General features: G+C 42.5%; 1 protein-coding gene across 5 annotated transcripts in view; it reads right to left on the bottom strand.

Moving 5' to 3' along the window:
• Positions 1 to 24,790, bottom strand: part of Dnm3 (dynamin 3) — a 429,318-nt gene that overhangs the window by 123,931 nt on the left and 280,597 nt on the right. For all 5 annotated transcript variants that reach the window (XM_076872838.2, XM_076872840.2, XM_076872839.2 and 2 more), the window contains one exon: positions 4,444 to 4,553. In XM_076872838.2, coding sequence (XP_076728953.1) covers positions 4,444 to 4,553 — 110 coding nt within the window. The remainder of the gene's footprint in view (positions 1 to 4,443; positions 4,554 to 24,790) is intronic.

Here is a 24,790-nt window from a genome sequence, read left to right on the forward strand (position 1 = left end):
TCATGTCGGTATGTGTAAATAATTATTGCTCATATGAGCCAGTTATATTGAATAAAGTGGTGAAAAATTAAAATGGGATTCAAATATTGATAACAATAACACATGGAAATCATGAAGGGGTTGTTGAAGTTAAAGTGTCTTAGGTCATTTTGGAAAGAGTAGAGAGATAGTCTTCGAAATTTAATTTATATATGAATGTCATATTAAAATGAAGTCTAAAAGAATAAGAATAGAGTATATAACTACTGAAACTAATAAAAATAAACTTAATTAACAAAAAGAAAGATAGGAAATAAGGGGGGAGGACAAGTATAGAAAAGGCAAGATAGGGGGCTGGGGTTGTAGTCCAGCAGTTAGTGTAGTTCAAGGAGTGCTTGCCTCATATGGATGAGGCATTGGGTTTGATCCTCAGCACCACATAAAAATAAAATAAATAAAATAAAGGTATTGTGTCCATCTACAACTAAAAATATTTTTAAAAAAGAAAAGGCAAGATAGAGATAAAGGCTAAAACATGATGTTAAAATTAAGTTAAAATAAATCAGTAATAAAAAATGTAAATGGGCAAATCTCACTAATTAAAAGAAAGAGATCACATTAGTTTAGAACTAAACAAACAAAACCCACTGTATGCTAGTAGAAGAGAAGCCCTCAATAAAAAAATAAAGGTAGATGAAAAAAGGAATTAAAAGGATAAACTGAGAAAATATTAAGCAGAAGACAGTATAACTGTATTAACATCAGGCAAAAAAAATCAATGGCAAAAAGCATTACTAGGAATAAAGAGGGTTGTTAAAAATTTATTTTCATTTTAATTCTAAATTTTTATGAATATAAAACCACATATTGGCTTCTAAATATGGAGAGCAAAAATTGATAGACTTGCTAGAATATTCAAGCTCACAATCATAAATTTATATACATATGATTATATAAATTTTTTTGTATCAGGGATTGATATCAGGGGCACTCAACCACTGAGCCACATTCTCAACATTCCCAGCCCTATTTTGTATTTTATTTAGAGACAGGGTCTCACTAAGTTGCTTAGCATCTCACGTTGCTGAGGCTGGCTGTGAATTTGAGATCCTCCTGCCTCAGTCTCCCAAGCTGCTGGGATTATGGGCATGTACCACCATGCCTGGCATAAGTGATATTTTTAATACCTCTCTGATAAAGTAAGATTCTTCATGCCAGGGTCCTTCTATGCAATGTAATCAATAATGTTTAATCTTTTTTTGGCTACTTACTCACAAATGTATTTTAAACACAGAGAATTGCTTAACACTCAGCAGTTGCCAGATATTTCCTTGTTAAATGCTTGAATCATTCAAGATGGAAAAATAGTAACAATAGACATCAGGTAATGCAATTAACAAGCACAATCAAACCAACTCTCATCAAACTTGAGGTCCTGAATTAGCAAATGTGCATCTTCTCAAACATACGCAGGATATTTATGAGAATCAGCGTGTCCTAGACCATATTCTCTGACCACAATGCAATTAAAGTAGAAATAAACAGCAAAACAATAAACTCTATGTATTATAAAATGTGAAACATACTTCTAAGTACCTCCAAGGAGAGGAAAAAAACCACAGCAAAAATTAGAAGACAGATTGGATGGTAATAAAAATATTACATTTCAAAACTTTTAATCATCTGAAGACTATTTAGAAGGAAACCTATAAATTTATATGCACATACATGCAAAAGGATAAAAAATTGATGAGCTACACATCTAAATTAAGAATTTTTTTAAAAAAAATTCAACAAAGTAAACACAAAGAAAATACAAGGAAATAAAAAATAAAGATGAAAACAGAAATTATTGAAATAATAAAAATACACAGTGAAGGACCAAAAAGCCAAAGTTATTTCTTTGTAAATAGAGAAAACTCTGGCAAGAATAATCATGGGAAAAAAAGATAAAACTTAATATTAGGAATGAAATAGGGTCAAATTTCAGATACAATAAGATTTTTAAAAAATAGAATGAGAAATACTTGATACCAATATATTTAAAAACAAATAAAATGAACAATTTCCTAGGGGGAAAAATATAATTAATCAAAACTGAATCCTAACAAAACAGAAAATCTGAATAAATCTTTAATCACGAAACACATTAAAACACTTCTTAAGACATTATCAAAAATAACTTCCAGGCCAGATGATCTTGTTGGTGACTTCCACCAAACATTCAATGAACAGTTAATCTTTGTTTTATATAAAACATTCCATAGAACAATAAGGATTTATTCCCACCTCAGTTTATGAAGTTAACAGAACCTGATATTGAAATTAGGGTATTTCTATGAGCCAACCTCCATAATAAACATGGATGCAAAATCCTAAATGAAATGCTAGCACACACTTAAGCCAGGAATGCATAATAAATAATAATATATCACCAACTAACTGGCTTTCAGCCCAGGGGATCGGGATGGCTTCCTGTCAGGAGGTCCATCAGTATATTTCACCATGTGAACAGATTAAAGAAGAAAAATTGATCTTCTAGATACAGGTATTGATAAAATTCAATACCTGTCCATGATTTAGAAATGAAAACAGAAACCTCAGTAACTAGAAACACAATGAATCTTCTTGACCTGATATCAGGTAACTATTTTAAAGGGTTTAACTCTTTAAAAAATTGCCCTTAAAATAAAAGCTGAGACAGGGATGATTGCTTGCAGTCACCATTGTGCTGGAGCACCCAGACGGTACAACCTGATTTAAAGGAATCAAGATTTCCAAGGAAGAAGCCATGGCAAATGTGCCCGTGGGCACACCCATGACCTCCCAGAGGTCTTAAGAAGAAGCTGAAGAATTCCATACCTCTATGGAACCCTAGAATTCCAGAATATCTGGAGTTTTCTCATTGTGGTGACTTTCACTTTTTCAAAAATTCACAAAATGTATTTCATCTAAAAAGATGAGCTACTATTGTCTTATCTACATTGTACCAGAACCTTTTATAATGTGGACTTTCTGGGGGGACTGAGGGTTCACCGTAGTCTGACTTCCTGTTTGGTACTTTCCCGTGCCACTCTCCATCCAGCCGGAAGGCTGATGGTCAGCATCTCCTGATGCCTGGTCTGGGTGCTGTGGGAGCTGCACTGAGCTTGGCCACAGATGACAGAATCATTATTGCTCTAAGAAGCCCTTTTATTTGTTGTTTTCCTTTTATTTTATTTTTTTAAAACAAGTTACTCTCAAATAATACTGTATTCTAAAGATCCCATTTCAGTATTTGGTAGAGGAGTAGTAGTTAATTTTCTTTTCCTTGACTCTAAATGGCTTACTCTTGTGGTTTTTCTAGGTATTTCTGTATCATGACTCACTCTGAGCAACTGACTGGGAATGCAGGAGAAGTCTTCTTCTTTCGCTATTTTGATTAACTGTGTGATTGACCCTGGGCCAGTCATTGAACCTAATCAAGTAACTTCATTCATTGCTAAATAAAGATAAAACACAGCTTGGAAACATGGGTTAAAATTAGACCTTGCCACCTAATGACTCACTCTCTTAATAACTTATTCACATGAATTAGATCTTTCCTGTAACATTTCCACTTGGGAAAAACCTCCTTTATAATGCTTGCCTAGCTGTCGACCGTTTGGCATCTATCCTACTCTGTGTTACTTCTCCACTTGTTTCTTGAGCTTTACCCATCGGTTTCCGTGAACATCCACAGCAGTCCATGATGATCAGCCCAACTCAAGTGTTGATATTGTATGTGGGGGAAAATACTAGTACAAGAAATATGAGTGGAAGAGAATGTGAACTTAGATGAAATCCTGATTCAAGTTCCAGTTCCCCCATGTATTCGTTTTGTGATCTTAGCAAAGTCGGTGAACTTCTCTGAACCTGCACTTTCTAATTTACCAAATGGCAACCACACTCCTCCATTTTTCTTTTAACCTCATGGGCAACTGTTACAAAAACCAGCCAATGAATGTGGACAGTGCTTTAAAAAAACTGTAGTGTATTAGATATTTGGATGTTTTACTCACCTTCACTGAATAATTCCCTTCACTGAATTTAGTCACAATACATAGGTCTTAAGAAGACCTTGAGCTATCCATCCGTGTTAGACAGAGATGACTTAAAATTATGATAATAACTGAGCAATCTGTAACTTTGCACACAATAAGTCAGGATCAGGAAGGCTTTTAAGGTGATAAAATATAGCTTTAAGATTCCGGTGCCTGTTCGAAAACCAGGCGATAAACTAATTAATACCTGAAGATCTTTCCTATTCCACTTTTCAGTGTTTTGAAACCATAACCCATGGTGGAAGTTAGACATACAAAATAAACGAAAGGAAAGCTGAAGAGCAGCAAAGTCCAAGATGTGAACAAAGGAACCACTGATCCCTGGATCATGCAGAAATCCAAGGGAAAAACTCTGAAGACAGAGGGTGCTGCATCTTCTTACCTTTGCTCTGTGTTAAAGAGGGCAAAGATGTGCTTGCTGGACATGAAGCTCTTTTCCACATCCCGAACTTTCAGGTTGTCCAAGGGAAGCATGTACTTCTTTTCTTTTTCCTATTTTAATAGAGAGAGAGAGAGGGGTGGGGGGGACTTCAGTCAAAGATCTGGAAGCATGACAATGGCATCACATATCCAGAGTTGGTGACACTATCTCGACACCATCAAACACTGTTTTGATGCCAGCTACAAAGGAATAAAGGTTATCTGACATGGAGGACTCGAGCGGTTCTCAGCACATGGGCTGGAAAAGTGGGAGTGGGGGAGGGAAGGTATACAGGAAGGACTCCGAGATGGAGAAAACACATGGTCCTCCATCCTTCCCCCTCTTGTGGGTCCCCTTAGATGTTTTTAAATGTTAGTTTGATATTAAGAATTTAGCCATCTGTTAATATTTAGCAAAAATGTTCTGGTCCTAATTCAATGAGAAATGCCAGATGGATTTCATTTCATGTTTTATTTGCAGCCTAAGCAGTTTTGATAGCCAGTGTTGGCAGGGGAGTGAAGCACAGGGACCCCGGTATGAAACACCCCTGATCAACCATGATCAAGTACAGAAAATACTTCCCCTAGTTGGGTCTAGAATAAAAGTTAAGTCCAGAATAAGAATCACTCCATGATTTCATAGAATTATTGAGCTCTTTGGGCGGGATAAAAGAACCCATTAGAAGTAGGCTGATATTAACTAGAACAAGGTCTCTTCTAAAATGAACAATCCTTCAGGAAGAATATGGACATTGGAGAAGCAGGGTCTACCAATGGGACCAAACTGACATTAGAAAAACATGTTGAATGCCAAAGAATTACTGGAAACATTTCCTTTTAGGGACTGGCCCAGGGGCAATATCATATGTGCAAATGCCTAACAACCAGTATAATAGGAGAGAGCCAAAACTCAGCTTAAGAAATCTAGTAGATACCTCTCACCACAAGTGTGTGAGCGGAGCCCTTGTTAAACAGTAGGCCTCTGTGTGAGAAGAAGCCCGAGTGGACTCCCGAGGGCTAAGCATGGAGACTCAGCTATAACTTTTAATGAACAACTATTAACACCTATGGGAAATATGCCCACCATACAGGAATGTTAGACATGAGCCACGCTGCCCCTACGGCACGCGGACCGCTTCCCTGGAAGTCTGTGGCCAGGCTCAGCGGCACCTAGCCAACTCCCCCGTCCCAGTACCAGGTGGGGGGTGCCACATGTGTTTCAGAGAGCATCATGGCCTTGCCATTACTTACTCTTAAACCAGTCTGGGACAAGTCAGGCCAGTGCACTAGATGAGCAAAAAGGGGGTGCTCTACTCGACCACAAAAATGAGGCTGCGTGAGGCAGATGACTTCCTTCCCATTAGAGGAAGCTGGCTGGGGAATGAAATGGCTGAGCTGGCAGACAAGGTCTTCAAAGAAAAGAAAAAACAGAAAAGAAACCAAGTGGCAGCAGAGAGAGCCAAGGAGAAACAAAGAAAGCCAGCACTTCGAGTGGATCCCCAGGTTTCCTCTACAGCAGTGGTTTATTCCAAAGGCAAGGTATTCTAAGTGGTCAGATACAGAATTTAAGCACTGAAGTATCACAGCTGAGTCCAACCCACTTAGAACACTTGTCAAACTACTTTAAAACAAAATTCTGAATTTAAAAGAGGCAGGATTCTAGACTGAATGAAAACCTATCCAATACATAATCAAATGAAAATGTTTGCGACCCAGGGAACATTTTTTTTTTTTTTTAATTGGACGTTTTTCAATACCCTAAATTTAAGCAGCTGGACTTTTTAAAAGCACCATCCTCTTCAACCTTTTGAAATGATGGATTTGCCTTTTAATGGGAAATCTGCATTTCATTGTAAAGATGGAACACAATGTCCTTGGCTCGGTTTCTGCAGAAGTAGGCTCGCTTTTGTACTGCATTTTTTAGTGTATAGGGAAGACCAAAAATCCAGCAAGCTTACATCAGATATTAAACAGGGGAGGAAAAACCTACATCTGTGGATGGGGGACACAAAAAAATGCAGTCGTCATTTCCCAAGTCCTAAATGTCATTTATCCAAGGTTTTTGAGGACACATTGCTAAATTATTTCATAATCCCCAGACTGACCAAGGAAGAAAAAAAAATACTCAGACCGATTTGTTCAATTAAAAGTTGTAAATCAAATAGAGAATTAAACCAAGCAGCAGCAACTCCAAGCAAGGAAACAGTATATCACGGATATTTCTAAAAAATCTTGGTGGTTCTGGGAAAGAATGATGTTCTGCTGAAAAAAGGAAAAATATCTTGCGTTTGAAATAGCTAAAATGAAAGGCATAAAAGAAAAGGAGGAAGGATATACAGAATTATAATTTCCAAACTACAATGAGTTTTAGCACCAGCTTAATTAAGAAATTTGCTAAATAATCTTTGTTAATTCTACAAAACTGTCTAATAAAGTGATATCCAGTTGTAGGCAGCCACAGGCAGTGACTGAGCACCTGAAATACAGTAAATATAGATATGTGGAAGGTAAAATAAACATCAAATATTTAGTATTAAACATGAATATAAATTCTTACTAATACTTTTTATACTGATCACATGTTGAAGGGATATTATTTTGAATGTATTGGGTTTAAGTATTATTAAACATAATTTTGCCTGTTCACTTTTACCTATTTGAAGGTGGCCACTGGACAATTTCCAACGATACACATGGCTCACATTAAATTTCTTTGGATGGCACCGGACACATGCACTCTCTTTTCTTCTTCCCATCCACCCAAACAATTTTCCCTCTGACAATCCCAATTCTGCTCTGGAGCGGATCCATCCTTCATTCTCTGGTCACCATGACAATCTCACACCGTCTCTGGCCTCCTTTATCACATCTAGATCACGTCACGTTGTCTGAAGCATGTCCTGGCTCTCTGCTTGACTCTCCCACCACATTACTGCAGGTCCTGGCACCTCCCAAGCACGTTGTCATCAGTGGTCTCTCATCTACTCTTTTTGCCTTCTCAGTTCTCTAATATCAACAGGGAAGGCAATATTTTAAAGGTATTCTGTCAAGTTCACTATAGTCCTTCAAAACTTTCAGTAGCTTTCCTTTAATTATGAAAGAAAATCCACTAAACTCCATAATGTGACATTTACAAACCCCCATGAATTGACCCACCCCTGATTTATCAATATCTAGTTTTTTCCTCCATAAGGACTCTCCATTTGGACCAAATCCTTCTCTGCCCACACTCTTTACCCAGCCTGAGTTGCCCTCCAACTCTTCCCTACCACAACTATGCTGTTTTAGTCCAAATAAGTTCTATTTCCCATACAAAAATGTTTCCAAGCTTATAATCGTTACCGCCCCATCTCTCTTCTTTCAATTTATACAATAGGTGTTATTTATTCTATTCATTTTGAAAGGGTACGTCTAGATATCCTCATTTTATAAACGTATTACATTGAAAAATTGGTGTGAAGGTTGTTCATTTGGAACTCAGAATGTTCAGTCGGTCAATTCTATTGATCAAGTAGGTTACTTATGCAAAAAAAAAAAAAAAAAAAAAAAACCAAAAAAGCAGAAAACAGTTTTTTTTACAATAAACAAGATATAAGATTTGATATTTTAAATGTCCATTTTGGAGGAAGCATGGGTAAAATTCTAGGGTAAGATTTTTTTTTTAATGGTGATTCAAAAAGTTCCACTTATTTTGAAAAGCTCCAGAGACTGATGAAATAGTCGGAGCCCACTGTATTTTTCGTATTTATGCACAGTAGCTCTTCTTTTCTCGGTAAAAGGGGATCACCAGGGTTTGTATAGGAAGCAAACAGGATGACAGAAATTCTTTGACAATCTTCATTCAGCCTGCCTCTTCAAGAAGGCTCAATCTCCTTGAGGTTAAGGATTATGTCCTAATTCTTCTATGTTTACAACTAAGTAGTCACCACACTGACGCATATACAGCTATCGAATGTCAAACATCTCACAAATAGAATTCCAACATGGCATCATTATTATTATTATTCCATTATGTTAAAAATTATCCAACCAGGTGTGACATAAAAATTTATTTTTAATGCTTCAAAGATTGATTTTAATGAATGTTATACCATTTTCTTAGTATCATGTAATTTGTTTAATGTCTTACTAACCTAGACCAATATAACCTCATGACTTAAACATATAAACAGGCTATGAAAATCCCATATACTTTAAACAATATAAAAACAAAACCATTCAGACATTCTGCTCTTCAGCAGATGAATGTGCTAAAAAAGTTTTAAAAATGGTAGAGCTTAAAGAAGATTAAGTTAGAAGAGCAAAGCTATCTAAAAAAGCCAGTAATGTCATCAAATATATTTTTAAAATATATGTTATATGTGCTAAACTTATTTTTTAAATGTGTGCTATTTTTTATTTTTTTCCCACTGGCTTGCTCAAATATTCTAAAACACGAGAACAATATTTCTTGGGCTTATAAATAATACGATTAGAAACAGGTCCCATGACAGACTAATGGCGGATCACCTATGCTGCTGAGAATGGCTGTGCTCCGTGGGAAAGAAGAGTCCCAGTTTTGGCCACTCTTCATCCCAGACGTCACAATGTCCCACGTGCATTCTCTGTTAGTGCGTTCGCCGCATTGTGTACTCCTAATTTGTTGAATGCCTTTTCTCCTACCGAGAAACTGATATGTATTCGCCTTCTCTCTGCTGGCAGTGGACGGCACATTCCTGAGACAGGCACAGAACGGTGTGTGTCAACCACATGCTCAGTAGCACGGTGCCAGCCAAAGGAGGAGAGGCTGGTCCAAAGACAGGGCAGCATCTTTTCTCTGACTTGAAAAGATGGCTCATCCAGGGGCTAGGAATGTTTTTGCAGAATTCTGAAAACGCATGAGATACCAATGGGTGTTATATTTTTCTTGTTTGTTGCTCAAGAGATAATGTTGATCAATATTTGTTCATATAAGCAAAGTTGTCTTTTTACCTTGATGCACTCTGGCCAGAATGTCTGCAGGCAGAGAAACTGGAAACACTACCCTGGGTTTCTGGGTGGGGTCGAGGACTGCCCTGTGTTACCCAAGCCTCTCGCCCTCTGGGTAACTGGCACAAGAGTTACGTTCAGCATACCTACTCAAGTTCCCCAGGCCACCTCAACTCTTCAAAGACACTGTATTTCCCGTCAGAATAAATTCAGACTCTTCAACATGCCCAGTGCCAGCCGCACACCGTTCCCGGGAAAGCCAGCGTATTTTCACACAGAACACACCCCGTGGTCTCGTCTCTGTCCCCACTTTATCCTCCACTAGGATACCTTGCTCTAGATGCTACTCAGCTTCTCTTTGCCTTAAAGTTCCTGCAATAGGTTACCCCATCTGGTTTATACTTCATTTACATTTTTCTAAAAACATTATAGATCACATATTTGTCTTTTTTTCCTTGCCCATCTCATTATAGACTTTTTTAAAAAATCAGTGGAATCCTCTAAAGAAAAATATTCTAATACAAAAGTCAAATATATTAGAGAGATTTAAAAGCAGAGCTCCTCATCTGAAGCAAAGACAGGGCCAGGAAAAACCTGCCCTGATCCTGCCTCTGAGACAGTCTTGAGAAATGACGGTGGAGCGCCCCCCCATGCCTCCTGAGCCTGGATCTCCAGGTGCCTCTTCCTCAGTCCCTTCACCTGCCAGCCTTATTCCCCGGCACCCACAGCGGCCTGGGACTTGCTTTGCCTCTTCTCACACACTAAGTAGTTCTGTCTGGCTCCCCAGGCCCTCAGGTGAGATCACTCGGTGCTCCAGGTCACACTACCTGCAGTGCCCTGCCTGCCACCTGATTGGGCACAATTATGCTCAGCAAAAACTCACAAAAGCACACAGCACTCTGGAGGCAGTGGAAGCCACTGCCACCCCAGGTGCTGTGCTCCATCTCCTCTGCTGCTCCCGGGACCCCCCACGCACCAGTCTGACCCCTCCACAGCACCAGTGCACTCGCTCTGCACCACAGCACTTTGTACTTTGTGTTATTTTCTAAGTGTCCAAATGTTTAGCCTAAGCACGTGTGTGCTCTGCCTTTCCAACTAGGGGATAAACTGCCAAGGGCCCTAGCGTATCTGTGACTGCCACCGTCACTGCTGTTGACAGTCTGTGTGCCTTGTTCCCCGTCACTGGGACTCTGCTGCCAGACCTTCAGCTCTGACGGAAGAAACGGCTTCCTTGATAGTCTTGGCTGCGCAGCAGACATGCAGCAAACCCTTGCTGAATGAACACACGAACCGTCCCCTCGCCGTCTGGCATAGTGTGCGGCCTAGACTAAGGACTCCGATGATGACTGACTTACAAAATAATGAAAGTATCGAAGAAAAAAGGAGAGGCTATAAAAATATTGAGAATACCAGAATACTAGTTCCACATGCTGTTGGAAACTGGAATCTGGTGTTTATTGCTATTAAGAAGTCACAACTCGGGGGATGCGCAAGTACGAAGCTCACAGTGTAAACCACCCATCTTTTTATTTGGACTTTCATTCCCTGCTTTAATCAGAGCTACATCTGCATGGTAAACAGCATCTGTGGACCAGCAGGTCCTTAGTAAATGGTACTTCTTCAGATTTTCTCTTGGGCACCAAAGAAACTGCTGGTGTCTGATGGGCGCTCCTAATAGGCCCAGGAAAACCCCATGGTTTTCGGGTCATGAGCTTCATGGTCGCCTCTGTCCTGATCCAGTCCTCCAATGGAGCTGGCTGCATATGGCGCAGCTCCATGGGGCAGGAGAAAGAATGGTCACACCTGCCACCTGGGAGAGTGCCCATGGCCAGGCTCCCATGGTCACTTCAGAGTCCACCTCCCTCATGGAAGCCGCAGGACCATGAGAGGGCTCTGTTTTCTTGGCATTCTTGGGCAATGTGACTTTTTCCCCACTTAGCATGTATTTCACTGTATTCTCAGGTGCATCTAATATCCTCAAAATGTGATCACCAGTCCTTACTGAAAAGAAGGAGTTTATAATTGAATGTGAAAACACATTGACTTTGTTCTCAAATCTTTGTTTGAAATCCTTATATTTAAAGGAATATTCGTATGTATTTGTACTTACAAAACGGATCATGTGCATTGTTAAACATAAGTACATGACAATGACGATCCTAAGTATGTGAAAGAATCACTTGCTAAGGATGGCAGAGTGGTCCCATCCTTCTATCAAATTTCCTCACCCAAGCCCACGGTGCTGATAGTACATAAATATAAAAAGGTATTAACTTATAAGGAGAAAGACAATGGGAGAGGAGCTGAGAGTGGGCAACAATTTTCAAAACGCCTTGGAAGAGAGAAGGCAGATAGTGGAGCGTGTACTGAACTAGTATAAAGAACGGGGCTGTCCTCAATATCCGTGGAGGGCGGGAGCAGGGAGAAGCCGCCCCTTTGGGTTTGGTCCTTGGGTACCTGCACTAGTGAGTGCAGCTGTGGACTGAAGCAGCCAAGATCAGGTACAAGTCTGTGTGCAGAAGCATGCAGAGCAGTGGGTGGTACAGGGGCATCCCTTCAACCCACAGCACCCATTCCTCCCCCAGCAAGAGATGGGAAACTTCTCTCCTGAGAAATCCTACCAAAGAAGTTTCAGACTTGGAGACCCCAGGCGGGGTGGACAGAAAAGGTGGAGTATAAACCAAGAGAGTTTAGTAAAAATCTACATTCTGAGATGTTGTCCCAAAGCCCCCTTCCCAGCTCTGCCTCATGTTGCCAGCAGCCAGATGGATTCTCCTAACACTACCAGGTCAGTGAACAGTTCTTCTCTGGAGAATTCACAGACCCAGAGAAAATGCGCAACATAACAAGAGTTTAATGGAAAAGCCAGCTTGCTGCCTGTTCACCTTCCAGGGAGGTCCCATATCTCACAAGCCGCTTCAACCCCAAATTTCCAAGTAGCTAAATGGCACCAATTCCTAACAGAGAAGATGTGTCAGGACCGCTAACACCGGAGTGGATTCTGAGTTCGGACTGTCTCAACACCCTCTCCAGCCACCCTGTAACGTGTGAGTTCAATTGGAAGCTCCCTTTCCCATCCCACTCTGGCTCTTACAGTTGGGCTCTAGAGGAGATAGAGTTTCAGCCAATCTGATAAATTCCTGCCAGACTTCAATTCTGAAATGAGTCATGCGGGAGACAGGCAGGGTGGGTGTCCCCTGTTCCACCGGCCTGGACCATGGTGGAGGTGGTGTGGCTGCAGATTCTAGGGCCACAATGCAATGGCAGCTTCTTGAAACGTAGCCTCCAGGTTGGGGGAGGTGGCTGCTCTCTTGCAGCCCAGCTCCAAAATTCATTTTGGGGAAACATTCCCAGAAACTCAACCTAATTTAATAATTCTCCTTCTCAATGGTTCTTGGAACAATTTATCTCCCTTAATCAATTATTTTCTATGTAAAGAAGAGTCCAGCATTGGTAATTAAGAACTCTGAGCAAGGCGTAATGGTGACACCTGTAATCCCAGCAGCTCCAAAGGCTGAGACACCACAAGTTCCAGCCCAGCCTCAGCAACTTAGAGAAGCCCTTTAGCAACTTAGTGAGACCCTCTCTCAAAATAAAAAAATAAAAGGGCTGGGGATGTGGCTGAGTTAAGCTCAGGGCTAAGCACCCCTGGGGGCTCAATCCCCAGTACCAAAAGAAGACCTCGGAAAATATAGTGGCAATATCTCGTCAACTTCCTGTCTCAACCAAACTCAATGGATAGAAAAGTAGAAAAGCAGCATTAACCAGCATAGTTCATAACAACTATAAAAACTTACATAGAGCAATTATTAGTACTCCTGTTACGTTTACATAGTCTTGAATTTCCTGGCCTGTTCAAAGAAAGAGGTTTAACCAGGAAAATATAATATAAAAATAAACACTATGTGAAATTTTAAATTAAAAATTAAATGTGTGGGAAAGAGCGAGAGAACATTGAGCAGCTTTGCAAGAAATCAGCCAGTTAATGAGAATAAGAGAAAAATTTCTGGATGTTTCATGTACAAACTGCTTCTGTAATAGTGTACTTTGGGGGTTAAATTTTCTTTAGTAGTAAGCTAAATACTAAGATTCAGTTTGCATTTTGTACTTTTTCAGTTCTGAGGAAGGAAGAAAGTTTACTCAGCATGGTTTGGCTGCAAGCACTTTAAGTGAACATTTTTCAAATGCGAACTGGTCAATTTTTTTTCTTTGTTCTAAGGCAATGTAATTCATATTTTTTAAAGGAGAATCTTTCAAAGTTGGAATAGCGATTGGCTTACTTGAAAAGGCGTATGATGTGATACAGATTCCTGTTATTAAAATGCAAAGAAGAATATCCTTCACCTTTGACTTATGTGACTACGCATGAAATTACAAAGTGAATTCAAAAGACCTCACACGCTCTGAAATTACGCTTACATTGTAACAGCTTTAAACTGCATATTAATCAAAAAAAAATTCTACACTCACAACTCTTTGGGTGTACTTATATTTAAAAGTGTTATTTTGCCTATGTATACCATACGTTTGTAGAAGTTCAACTTAATAAAAGCTCCCTGTTTACAGATCCAGCATGATTTTTACTTCTCTGAGAAAATGAGGGTCAGGAAGGCACTGTACAAATAAAATCCTCTGACAATTCCCAGACCTCGGTAGATGAATGGTTTAAAATATCCCTCCCCCCATCATTTGTCACCAAGCTGCAAACAAAAATCAAAGCTGAACTTTCCCTTCTCCCCCGCTATCATTTCAGCATGAAAGAAATGCTGAATGCGGGAAAGCAAGGATCCCCAGCATTCAAGCAAGGTCCCATTTCCTAAAGGGCTCTGCGGTGAGCTGTGCTGGTCTTTGGCTTTCTGCTTTTTCTGTCTGCTGATATTAATCTAATTCAGAGGCTCTTTCTGAGAGGGAAAAGCCAAGCTGAGAGCCACATCCCTTGTACTCAGTGAACAGCCCTCCTCTCCAAATTCCAGGAGTGGGGGCAGGGCCTCCAGGAGCCTCTGAGACTTCAGGTGACATTTGTTTGGACTGCTCCAAGCACAGCTGGTGGTCTGTGCACCACTATTGACCCAAACTTGTCCCCATGAAGAAACAGGGCTCTGAGCAGGGGCAAAGGGACTAGAATGTTTCTCCATCAATTCTAACTGCTTACCCACTGCTTGCTGGAGAAAAGTGAGAAACACAAAGAACAAGCTAGGAGGGGGAAGGAGGCAGAAAGGGTGGCAGGGAAGTGGGAGGAGAGCCAGGTCCCCTGGTGGGGAGAGAGTAGAAGCGCCCAGGGCCAGAAGTGCTCTGCTTTTCGTGCATGCCCAGGTGGCCCCATGTATCCTCAGGTTCTGAGAGACAAGGGCCACTGGAAGGACCCTCCTGAGGGGCAGCGTGGAAAGAGGAGGTGGTTTGGAATCAATGCACAAGGGGTTCACGTCAGAGCTCTGACTATGGGAGTCTCCATGAGCTGCTCCCTGCTCCTGTCTCGGAAAGGCGTCAATCTGTGCTTCTTGGAAGGGCTGAGGATTAAATGAGGCCCTGGACAAGGCTGTGCATTCAGGGACTCCTGAGAGATGTCAGGGCACCCACCCTCTCCACACCCTAACACACGGTGAAACCTTCTCCTTCAACATTGTCACAACGGAGCTTGATACTCATGAGCTAAGGAGAGACAATAGAGAGCTATGCTCCAGCAGGTAAATGGCAGCAGCCACCTCAAGCCAGGAGGTGCCAAGCAGCAAGATGACAGCAATGACTCATTGGAGGAAAGTATGCAAGAAATCAGGAGCTGGGGGACTGCGTGCCCAGCGGCAGAGAGAGTGGGGTGTGCTGTAGGCTGAGGGGGCCCTCGCTCCTCTCACTTGCTCCCCGCTGCCCTGTGCAGTGGGATCTAGGAAAGTCCTACGGGCAGTGGGAAACAAGGTCCGAAAGACAAAATCACATGAGAATCATTTACCTTTTGTGACAGAGATGTTCTTACACATAAAAATATCCGTAAGCAAGGCTCTCAAGACAGACTAGGAAACTCTGAAGTGGAAGGTACCCCCCTGCCCCCTGAGCCGGGCAGCTCTGCTCTTCTGCTGCCCCCAAGCCCTCTGGTGTCCTCTGCCATTCCACTGGCTCCACACTGCCAACTAGGGCAATGGGGACGGTGTGTGGTGACATAATGCATACTGATTTAGGATGGTATCAAGACTCTCCTGTGTCTCACCCCCACCCGAGGCTTTGTTTCATGCTTCAGTCACAATAAAGTGAAGCTTGCTAGAGATGCAGTTGTCAACCCTTACTCTTCCCGGGTAATATATGTATCTAATTAGGGCCCTTCAACTCTTTCATGAAAACATGATTGTGTCACTCAAATGCTCAACCAGCCACTGGGGTGAGGCCTTGGCTTGGGCTAAGCCCCAGGCTGGACCTGAAAACCTACTTCTCCAAGTCTTAGAGAGAGAGAGACATTTAGGGCAGTGTTTCTTTAACTGGAGTCCCCTGGTTCCCAGATTCTGTGAGTTCTTGTGAGAATTAAAAAGCCATTTTGCATTGGGATTTAACACAATCTAAAGGATTTTCAGAATTGTCTGAAGGGACCACTTTATACTTGAACACCATCATTCAGTTTCAGTGGCTGTGTTTGTATTTGTGCTGAACAGCAGTGATTTATTTATAGTATGCAAATGAAAAATGAGCAGAGATAGACACGGATACATAGGTTTTGTAATTTCCTCCAAGGACCTTGCGGCATCCTGGTGGGTGGAGGTTTCATTCCAGTAGGATAAACGGGGCCAAAGAACAGTGGGGTCACCGGGCCCAGGGCAGCCTAGGCATGCTCAGCTCCAGAGAGCCTACGCCTGGCAGGCAGGCCACATTCATATTGATTAGCCGATTATGTTTCCTAAAAGAACACCGTCTCTCACACGAGTGTTGTTGATCAGCTCAAGTTTCTCAGTGACACAGTTTTGCTTGAATTTGATCTGAATTCTGGTTTGCTTTTTTGACATAGAACAATGAGCATTCAGTATTTTCATGTTTGTAGGTATGGGAAATAAATCAAGCTTAATCAAAAATACTTAAGTAATATTATGAATAAAAAGAATTTGTCTACACAGAATCCCTTCCTTTAAGGGCATTTTCATATCACCCAAGTTTGAGAAATACGAGTTTGGGAACACTGTATTTGAGATTCTCTTAAAAGGGTGGAAGAATTGAAAATAGGTGTAAGCAAGCAACCTTGACTCAAATGACTTGGGTCAGAGCCTAGGAACTACTTCTGCTTCTAATTCCCTCAGCAAGACCAGGAGAACAGTGCAGACCCAGCCTGGGCTCCCGGGGGGGGGGGGGGGGGGGGGGGGGGGGAGGCCAGGCCTGGCTAGAGCTTGCACTGGGTGTCCTTGGGGGGCAGGGGGCTCTTCCTGCCTTGGGCTTCAGTTGCACCATATGTAAAACAGGGATAATACCACCTAACCTTGATCCTTAACCTGAAAAAAAAGAAAACAAATAAACCCAACTTCACGAAACAAAGAGGCCATAGATGTTAAAGCATTCTTGTCTTTCTAGGGGGAAAAGGGTACTATTTAAAAGAGGAACTCTTGAAAGTATCTCAACAACATGTGCCTAATTCACACTGACATGTGTAATTGAACCTGTGCTCAATTTTTGCTGCAAATTATCTGCTTCCTTTAAGAAGCTGGACCGGGAAAATGCTGAGTTGAGCTGGAAAACCCCAAGACAATGGGTTTGGGGCTCAACAAGGTCGGGCCTTCATAAAGGAGAGAGTGAAACAGAACAAGAGGAGGGGAGAAATTCTAGAAAGTGGTGGTTCCAAGTGCAGAGGAAGGAAACAGAGCTGGAGGGAGGGAGGGTGAGAGAGAGGAACGAGAGTCTGCCTGAGCCTGGCCCCCCTCCCTCCGCTGACTCGCCTACTCTTGGTCCCAGCCAGCCGCTCCCTTTAGGGTGCCTCCACTTCAGCTTGGCTGTTGTACTTGATTCACTATCAGCGTTATCTGCTTCTCTGTCCACCCTTCTCCTCTTTGTATTTTAAGAAAAATATTTGCAGCACTCCGCTTTGTACAAGACACATCCCAAGGTTATCGAATATATTGACTGGTGATATGCAGAACTCATTTGCAGTAAAATGCTGGGAACATCAACTTATTAATGAATGAAAATTGCAATCTTTTTTTTTTAAGATTGAAGACTTTATCAACCTTTCTTCAACCTGTCTGTTCTCTACCACAACCTTAAATGTTCACATTAGAGAAGCCTCAATTATAAATTGTCATCACAAGAATCTGTGTTTTTTATGTTGATAACCGTACACATAAAACTACAGGCATTTCTGTCCTAAGTTGAAACCATCCCTTTGGGAGGGTGATTAGAACAAGAAGGACAAGATGAAAAGAGAGATTTGAAGGTGGGACATCATGAAAAGTAAAGATGTTGAGGGAATAAAGTCTGGGTCTTAGGATGACACTCAGGGCAGCTGGCCTGGGTGGGGCCAGAAAGATAAAGGAATCCAAAGTGGATTTCCCTGTTTTCCTGTTCGTGGTGGAGACTGTGACTGAGTACACAGACGGTGTGGGACTTGGCAGGTTGAGTTCTGTTCCAGAAAGTTAATTGTGAGATGCCCATTCGACATTCCAACACACCTGCCATACATACAGATGTGTGTATGGGCCCTGGACAGCCGAGTTAGAGTTTGGAGATCAACTGCAGCCTCATATGAATATGGAATACAGATGGCATTGATGGCATTCCAGGGAACCAAATGAGTTTGGGGACTGTGAGAAGAGGAGAAGGACTAGGCCGCTCCAACATTTAGAACTACATGAAAACAGGGAAGAGGAGTAGAAAATGGAAACTAAGGGAAGCAGAGTGAGGAAAACACGATGCTACGGGAGCCAAGAGCAGAACCTGCTCTCAGATGGAGGGAGCTGTCAATCACACTTTCTGCATCTGAGAAACACAGTAAGATGCACATGGAAAGGTCTCCACTATGTGCACCATCAGAAGCGCACGCTGGTGGAGGAGAAGGATCAGAATCCTGCCTCCCTGGGGTAAAGAGAGAAAGAGAAAGCTGAGGGGAGATCAAGGCCATGGATAGGAAAGAATCCCCCAGGGAACAATTAGCCCTTAAGCTGTAATGAAAACACAGCACGTAAGAAAACAGCTTCACTCCAAGGAGCAGCTTTGTTAAGACACTGCTGATACACTTATTTTCCCTAATTTTCAAACAGCATGTGTCCTCCGTGACAGTGGGTGTGGAGTGGGCAAAGGGGTCTTTTCTGAAGTCCACAGAGCCTAGGAGCCTCATGCGAACCAGCCAGCCCCCGAAGCTGTCCCGCAAGCTTTGGGGAGCCTGTAGGTACAGTGGAGAGGAGGCGAGAGGCCACAGTGTCAGTCAAATTCTCAAAGTCACCTAGTTAAAACTAGGAACTACTGCTGGGATGAGGAGGAAAGGGGGAAGACTTAATGGAACTTTCTGGGTAAGTTACCACATCCAGTGGAGAAAACCCAGTTTTTTTTAGCTTATGTCCAAATCAGGAGCTTTTTTCCCACACAAATGACAGTTCTGGCTCATTCTTACACTGGGCGTGCAGAGGTCGCAGAGGAGAGACCAGTCAAATACACCACAACATGGGGAGGCGTCGCCAGAGGTGTAGGTTCAACAGGAAGTGGCAGCTTCAGCTGCCCTTGTGAAGGAATTTAAAGCAAAGCTCTTCAGTAACACTGGAGAGGGAGCTGTGAACAAGATCAAAGCAAAACCCGTGTGTTTTCTGTTCAGTGAAATTATGAGCGTACCTAAGAATGTGCCCCAAGCAAACGCCTGCAGAGGAGGGAACCCAGTGGCCCATGCAGGGCAGAGTCAGCACAGCTCAAGGATGGGGGGAAGCAGGGCCTCCTCCCCACGTCTCGCTGTGTAGAAGCTACAAGTCCTGGAAGCCCAACCTGTGTGCATGTGTGTGTGCATGAGTGTTATTACAACCCATCTTACTGTAATATACACATGGTAGCAGTGTAATGGGAAGGAGATACTTTTTACTCCCATACCATGGACTCCATCATTCTCCCCCAGTATTTTTATTAATCCCTTGAGTTCAGAGTCTAAAAGTCATTGCCAGAGTCAGAACCTATGCATAGGGTAGATCTAACCTAATAAGAGACAACATTTCCACAGGTGGAGTGGGAAGAGGTTTACAATCAACTCTTGCTAGGTCTGCTTGTGTCTGGGTGTGCACGTGTCCTGTGCCGTGGTGGGCGTGGAGAAGGTACGCTTGGTGCTGCTGATGCGGCAGCCCCCTGCCTTCCTCTCATCAGGTGTTTAATTGCCCTTGGGTTGTGAGTTCTGACTGGCTTTGTCAGATTTAATTGGTTCCTAACACATGTTTCGATCATCTGTTTCCCTGTCTGTCTCTCCTACAGGACAGTGAGTCACTTGAAGTAGGGCGATGTTTCTGGTCCTGAGATTCAGAACGTCAGAGGTCTTAACTATTCACAGGTTGGATGAGAATTATGCATAATAGTTGTTGACTGGATTTAGATTTGTATTAACCCTGCTGAGTTTGAACACCTGTTGATCCCCCAGTTGTACTTCTTCATTAGGTGAGACTAGGAAAATAATGAAAGCCTAACTTTCCTATAATTTACAGCGAGATCTTGGCCAAGCCAGCTTTTGTGGGGACCACACGTAGGTAAGATGTCATTCGGGAACGAACTGTTGTTACGGGATTCTGCAGCGCAGCTGGAGCCGAGCTGCTTGGGAAAGTTGTGTTCCGTCTTGGACGCAGCAGCAGCAGAGGTCTCTAGTGACAACTGTGGGTGGAAGGTTCCTAAAAATTTATATTTACGTTGCAGACTCAACTTGTCGTGTTGTACTCCAAGTGGATCATTAAATGATGTAGGGTATTCACTAAACAATACTGGGGAGTAGCCTAACAGGAAATGTGATGTGCCTGTAATGAATCAATTCATAAAAACCATACTGAAATAGAGGAACAGATCTCAGATGGAGTTCTAATGTTAAAAAGTTGCCAATTCTCCTAAAATTAACTAAATAGAACTTCAGGGAGAGAAAAAAAACCAGTATGAGAGGTAACTTGTAACTTGTGAGAGGTAACTTGACAAAATGATTCTGACTTTCATAAGTAGGTGGGAATAGCCAGGAAAAATATGAAATACAAATAAAAACCACAAAAGTTATCTGGGGGAATGCGCTCTTCAAACAGTGACACTTGAAGATCATGCCGATCGGTGTCAGACATCACGAATCTGGTACAAAATCCATTGGCAGATCCACCCAATGACCAGGTGCAGGTAGGGCGAATGAGCCCGAGAACTTAGTCTATGAGCAGGGAGGGGTTACGAGTCAGACGTTGATGATTTAATTTGAGGAGAACTATCTTCTCAGTTGCTTTCATGCCAAAAAAGAAATTGGAGAGAAAATTCAAAGGCCCCCAGAGTAGAATGTGAGCCACAATTTTGGTAAGATTGCATATTTTTTAAAATAAAAAAGCTTTTGATATTCTTTTATACAAAACATAAAACCATTTTAAAAAGGGTCATGTGCATGAGATACTTCTTCATGGCAAAACACGAGCAAAACTGAAAAACAGATGACAGTTTGAGACAAACTACTGGCAACATCCATGACTGAAAGTTAACAGGTACCATATTGGGAAAAGCCCCTAAAAGTCTGCTTAGACGAAGAGCACCCAGTTTTAGCAGTTCTCAGATAACGAAGGAGAAAGGACCAAGAACATCGCAGTTACTGAACATCTCCAACCGAAAAAATGCTCCATAGAACTACAGATGTGTGAGACTGATGATGTCCAGTGTGGACCAAATGTGGGGAAATGGATATCTTGACTTTTGGTTGGAACAGGCTCTCAGAGGAGGGAAGAGGTGAAGAGATCAAAATTTAAAATGTGTCTCTCCTTTGATTCAGTAATTCCCTTTGTAGGAATGCAGCCTAAGAAAATATTTTTATGAGTTTAGATATATGAAAGATTATTTGCACATTATTGTTAAAAACTGAAAATGAATGTCCATCACTGAGGATGAGTTTAAAAAATGATGGTACATATTAATAACAGCTAATATTTAAGTGTTTATTGTTCTAAGCATTTTCCCACATATTGAGACATTTAAACTTCCAACAATATTGTGAAGTAGGTACTATCACTGCAGTTTTAAGATGAAGAGACCAAGACACAGAGGAGCCAATCGGCATGGAGATCACATGACAGGTGGTAGGAAGCTGGCTCCAGGGCCCTGGGCCACCCTGTTCCACTTCCTGTCGCCTATGCACAGAACACTCTGCAGTCTGCAAAGGATGAGCTGGGGCAGCAGGCCTGGCGTGAAAGTGTGCTCAGGATCCAGTACTTGGTTAAAGCCATGGCTAAGTGTGTACATCTGTGATCTACCGTCACTGAAAAGAGTACGCATGTTTGTAGATTTATACTGCACTGAAGTCCAGGTGGGGAGCACTTTGGAGAGCACCATAATTGCCAGGGAACCAGAGAGGACTCTAGGACTTGCCCATGTTTTGTTTCAAGTTTTTATTTGTGAGAAGTATTTATTAGAGATATTTTCATTTAAAACCAAGATATCGATGGATCCAACAATTTCTTTTCTAGTAATTTATACTCAGGAGGTAATGGAATGCAGAATGTGTGTGCAGTGATGTTCACTCTGGCATTTTAAAAATAATAGTTAAAAACCTGAAATTAGCTGGGCGTCGTGGCACATGCCTGCAATCTCAGTGGCTTGGGAAGCTGAGGCAGGAGGATTGCAAGTTCAAAGCCAGCCTTAGCAATGGCGAGGCACTAAGCAACTCAGTGAGACCCTGTCTCTAAATAAAATACAAAATAGGGCTGGGGGTGTGGCTCAGTGGCCGAGTGCCCCTGGTACCCACACACACACAAAAATTCCTGAAATTATCTAAATAATCCCCCATAGAGGGTTTTTTAAAATTATGATGAATCTCCATAAAAGGACACCACTTAACTGAAACAGAGTGACTTATCTTATTTGGTGGGAAGAACACCATGATCGAAATTTCTTGACTGAAACAATCAAGTTGAAGAAGAGTATAATTCTATTTATGTTACATTGTATAAATTTGTGCATTTATATTCAAAAAGACATGCCTAAAGGAAGTGTTAACAGTTGTTTTCTCTGAATGATGAGATGTTGGAATGTTTTTTAACTTCCTATTCTTGTTTTTTTTTTTTTTTCTTCTATGAAAAGTATCCTTAAGGTGAAGTAGTTTTCCTTTGGAAACGTGCAGTTGATAAGTTTTCTTATGTTATAACAAGTGAGCAATTTGGTTCTCAGATTTTAAAAGTGCTGTTTCTCTCCATTTTTCTTTTTTTTTAAATCCTGCCTATTCTGGCCTCAAGAAGCCATCCTGAGCCCTTTCCTCCTATTTGCCTAAACGGTCCTCAGTTGCCCTGGAGGCAAGGATGAGCCTTCAGACCTCTGGTGTCCATGCATTCTCCCATCCTGGGAGTTAGGGCAGGAAATATGGCCCCTGGCAATAGCTCAGAAGAGTTCAGAGACACGGTCAGAATGCCAGAGGGATTCAGAAAGCCTTGTTCCTGTCCTAACACAGGAGAAGAGGGGAGGGGACCAGGAGGAGGCCCGTGCCACTCAGACAGCAGCAGAGAATAAGGGGGACCCTGGCTGGGAGGTGGAGAGTCCTGGTCCTTCTGCCACCGGCCTGTGCTGGGGTTCAGGGGTGCCCTGTACCCTCCCTGAACCTGCTTCTTCCCATCAGGAATGAGAGGGGTCCAGACCCCTGATTTCCAAACCAAGATCACCAGCACTGTGGGCTTCCTCCTGAGGTGCTTCAGGGGCCACCAGGAAGCTGGGGAGCCCTGGGGCAAGAGGGCTGGGCCCTGGGCACCCACCCTGCCTCTACCAAAACAACCCCAGTGTTATTTCTTTCTTGGGATTTCATGGGAGATTTTGATTCAATAAAGGGTTTGAATGCTCACAAACAAAAACGGAGAGGGGAAACCTTGAAAACCGCAAACTAAGCTGAAGTCTAAGGTTCCTTATGGCTTTAAGTTCTTGTTTTGAAATCAATCTGTGCCTCAGAATGTATGTGAGTGAGCAGAGCACACGCAGCTTGCCCTGGAGAGAATTTCCAAGACCCTGAGCAGCAACCGCGAGGAGTCTCTGCTGCGAACATGTGGCATGCCCCCTTTTTTTTTTTTTTTCTTCCCTCGGGTTAATTCACCATCTGCCTCATCTTCATCAAAACATTAATTTCAGCTTAATCCCCTTTCTTCCTCTCTGGTGGTAAAAGGACCTGGCTCACTTTGAAATAAAACAAATAGAGAAGGGGTAAGCTTTCACATGCGGGCTGGTTTCCGTTTGATTATGATGGAACTCGAGAACACTGAAACGAATTCCGTGACTCGGCCCTTTTCTGAGACTCCATGTCTAAAAACTCACTCGGAGAAAACGTAGGAAGATGATTCATTAAGTGTACCCAGGACGCACCAAGTGCGAGGAGGGAGCAAGGTGGGTCTGGAAAGGGACTCTGCGCTCTAGCAGGAGGGCAAGTTCAAGGGCACCCTGGGGCCCCAGGGAGGTCAGGAAAGGCTCCCGGGTCCTGTGGGTTTGGAAGGCATAGGTGTGGGGAGAGGGCATTTCTGGGGAAGAGAATCCTAAACTAGTAAACTAGGAAGTTGGGATTTAATCCACGAAGGTGGAGAAGAGGCTTGGAATGATCTTTAGGAAGACGATATGGTGTGAGTGGAAGATGGTGGCGACTGAAAGCTAAGAAGGCAGCTGGTGCCGGCAGCAGGGAGGGCCCAGGGGAAAGGGGTGAGAAGGGCCGTGGCGGCTTCTGGGGGCCGGGAGAACGGGCAGGACTGCTAAGGTCAGGGAGAGACCAGGAAGGAGGAAGCAGGTTTGAAAACCAGGTAGAAGGAAAGGAGGGGAGGAAGGATGTGGGTGAGGCTCACCCAGAGGGAGCAGAAGGGGTGGTCAGTCACCTGTCTGGTGTGTCCATCTTGACTATTTTGAGCTTGAAGCATTCAAGAAATGGTGATGGGGAGAGAGGACACTCTGTTTGAAACAGTGTGGAGGAGGTACCATTCTCAGGACAAGGCCAGAACTCTGGGATCTGTCATGAAGAATGAGTTAGAAGTTAATTCCTCAACGTGGAGTGGGTCTACCCTGGGGCCTTGTCTATCCACCCGGAAAGGTGGTACCATTTAAGGGAGGAAATTTCAGTAGGTTTAGCTGATGATTAAACAGAAAGAGAAACTGATACTTACTATGAAAGGAATAGAAACATCTTTTCCAAGATTTGTGTGTGTGTGTGTGCTAGCTTCAATGAATGAGAT

Source organism: Callospermophilus lateralis, chromosome 13 (genome assembly GCF_048772815.1).
Source record: "Callospermophilus lateralis isolate mCalLat2 chromosome 13, mCalLat2.hap1, whole genome shotgun sequence".
NCBI classification, from domain to species: domain Eukaryota; kingdom Metazoa; phylum Chordata; class Mammalia; order Rodentia; family Sciuridae; genus Callospermophilus; species Callospermophilus lateralis.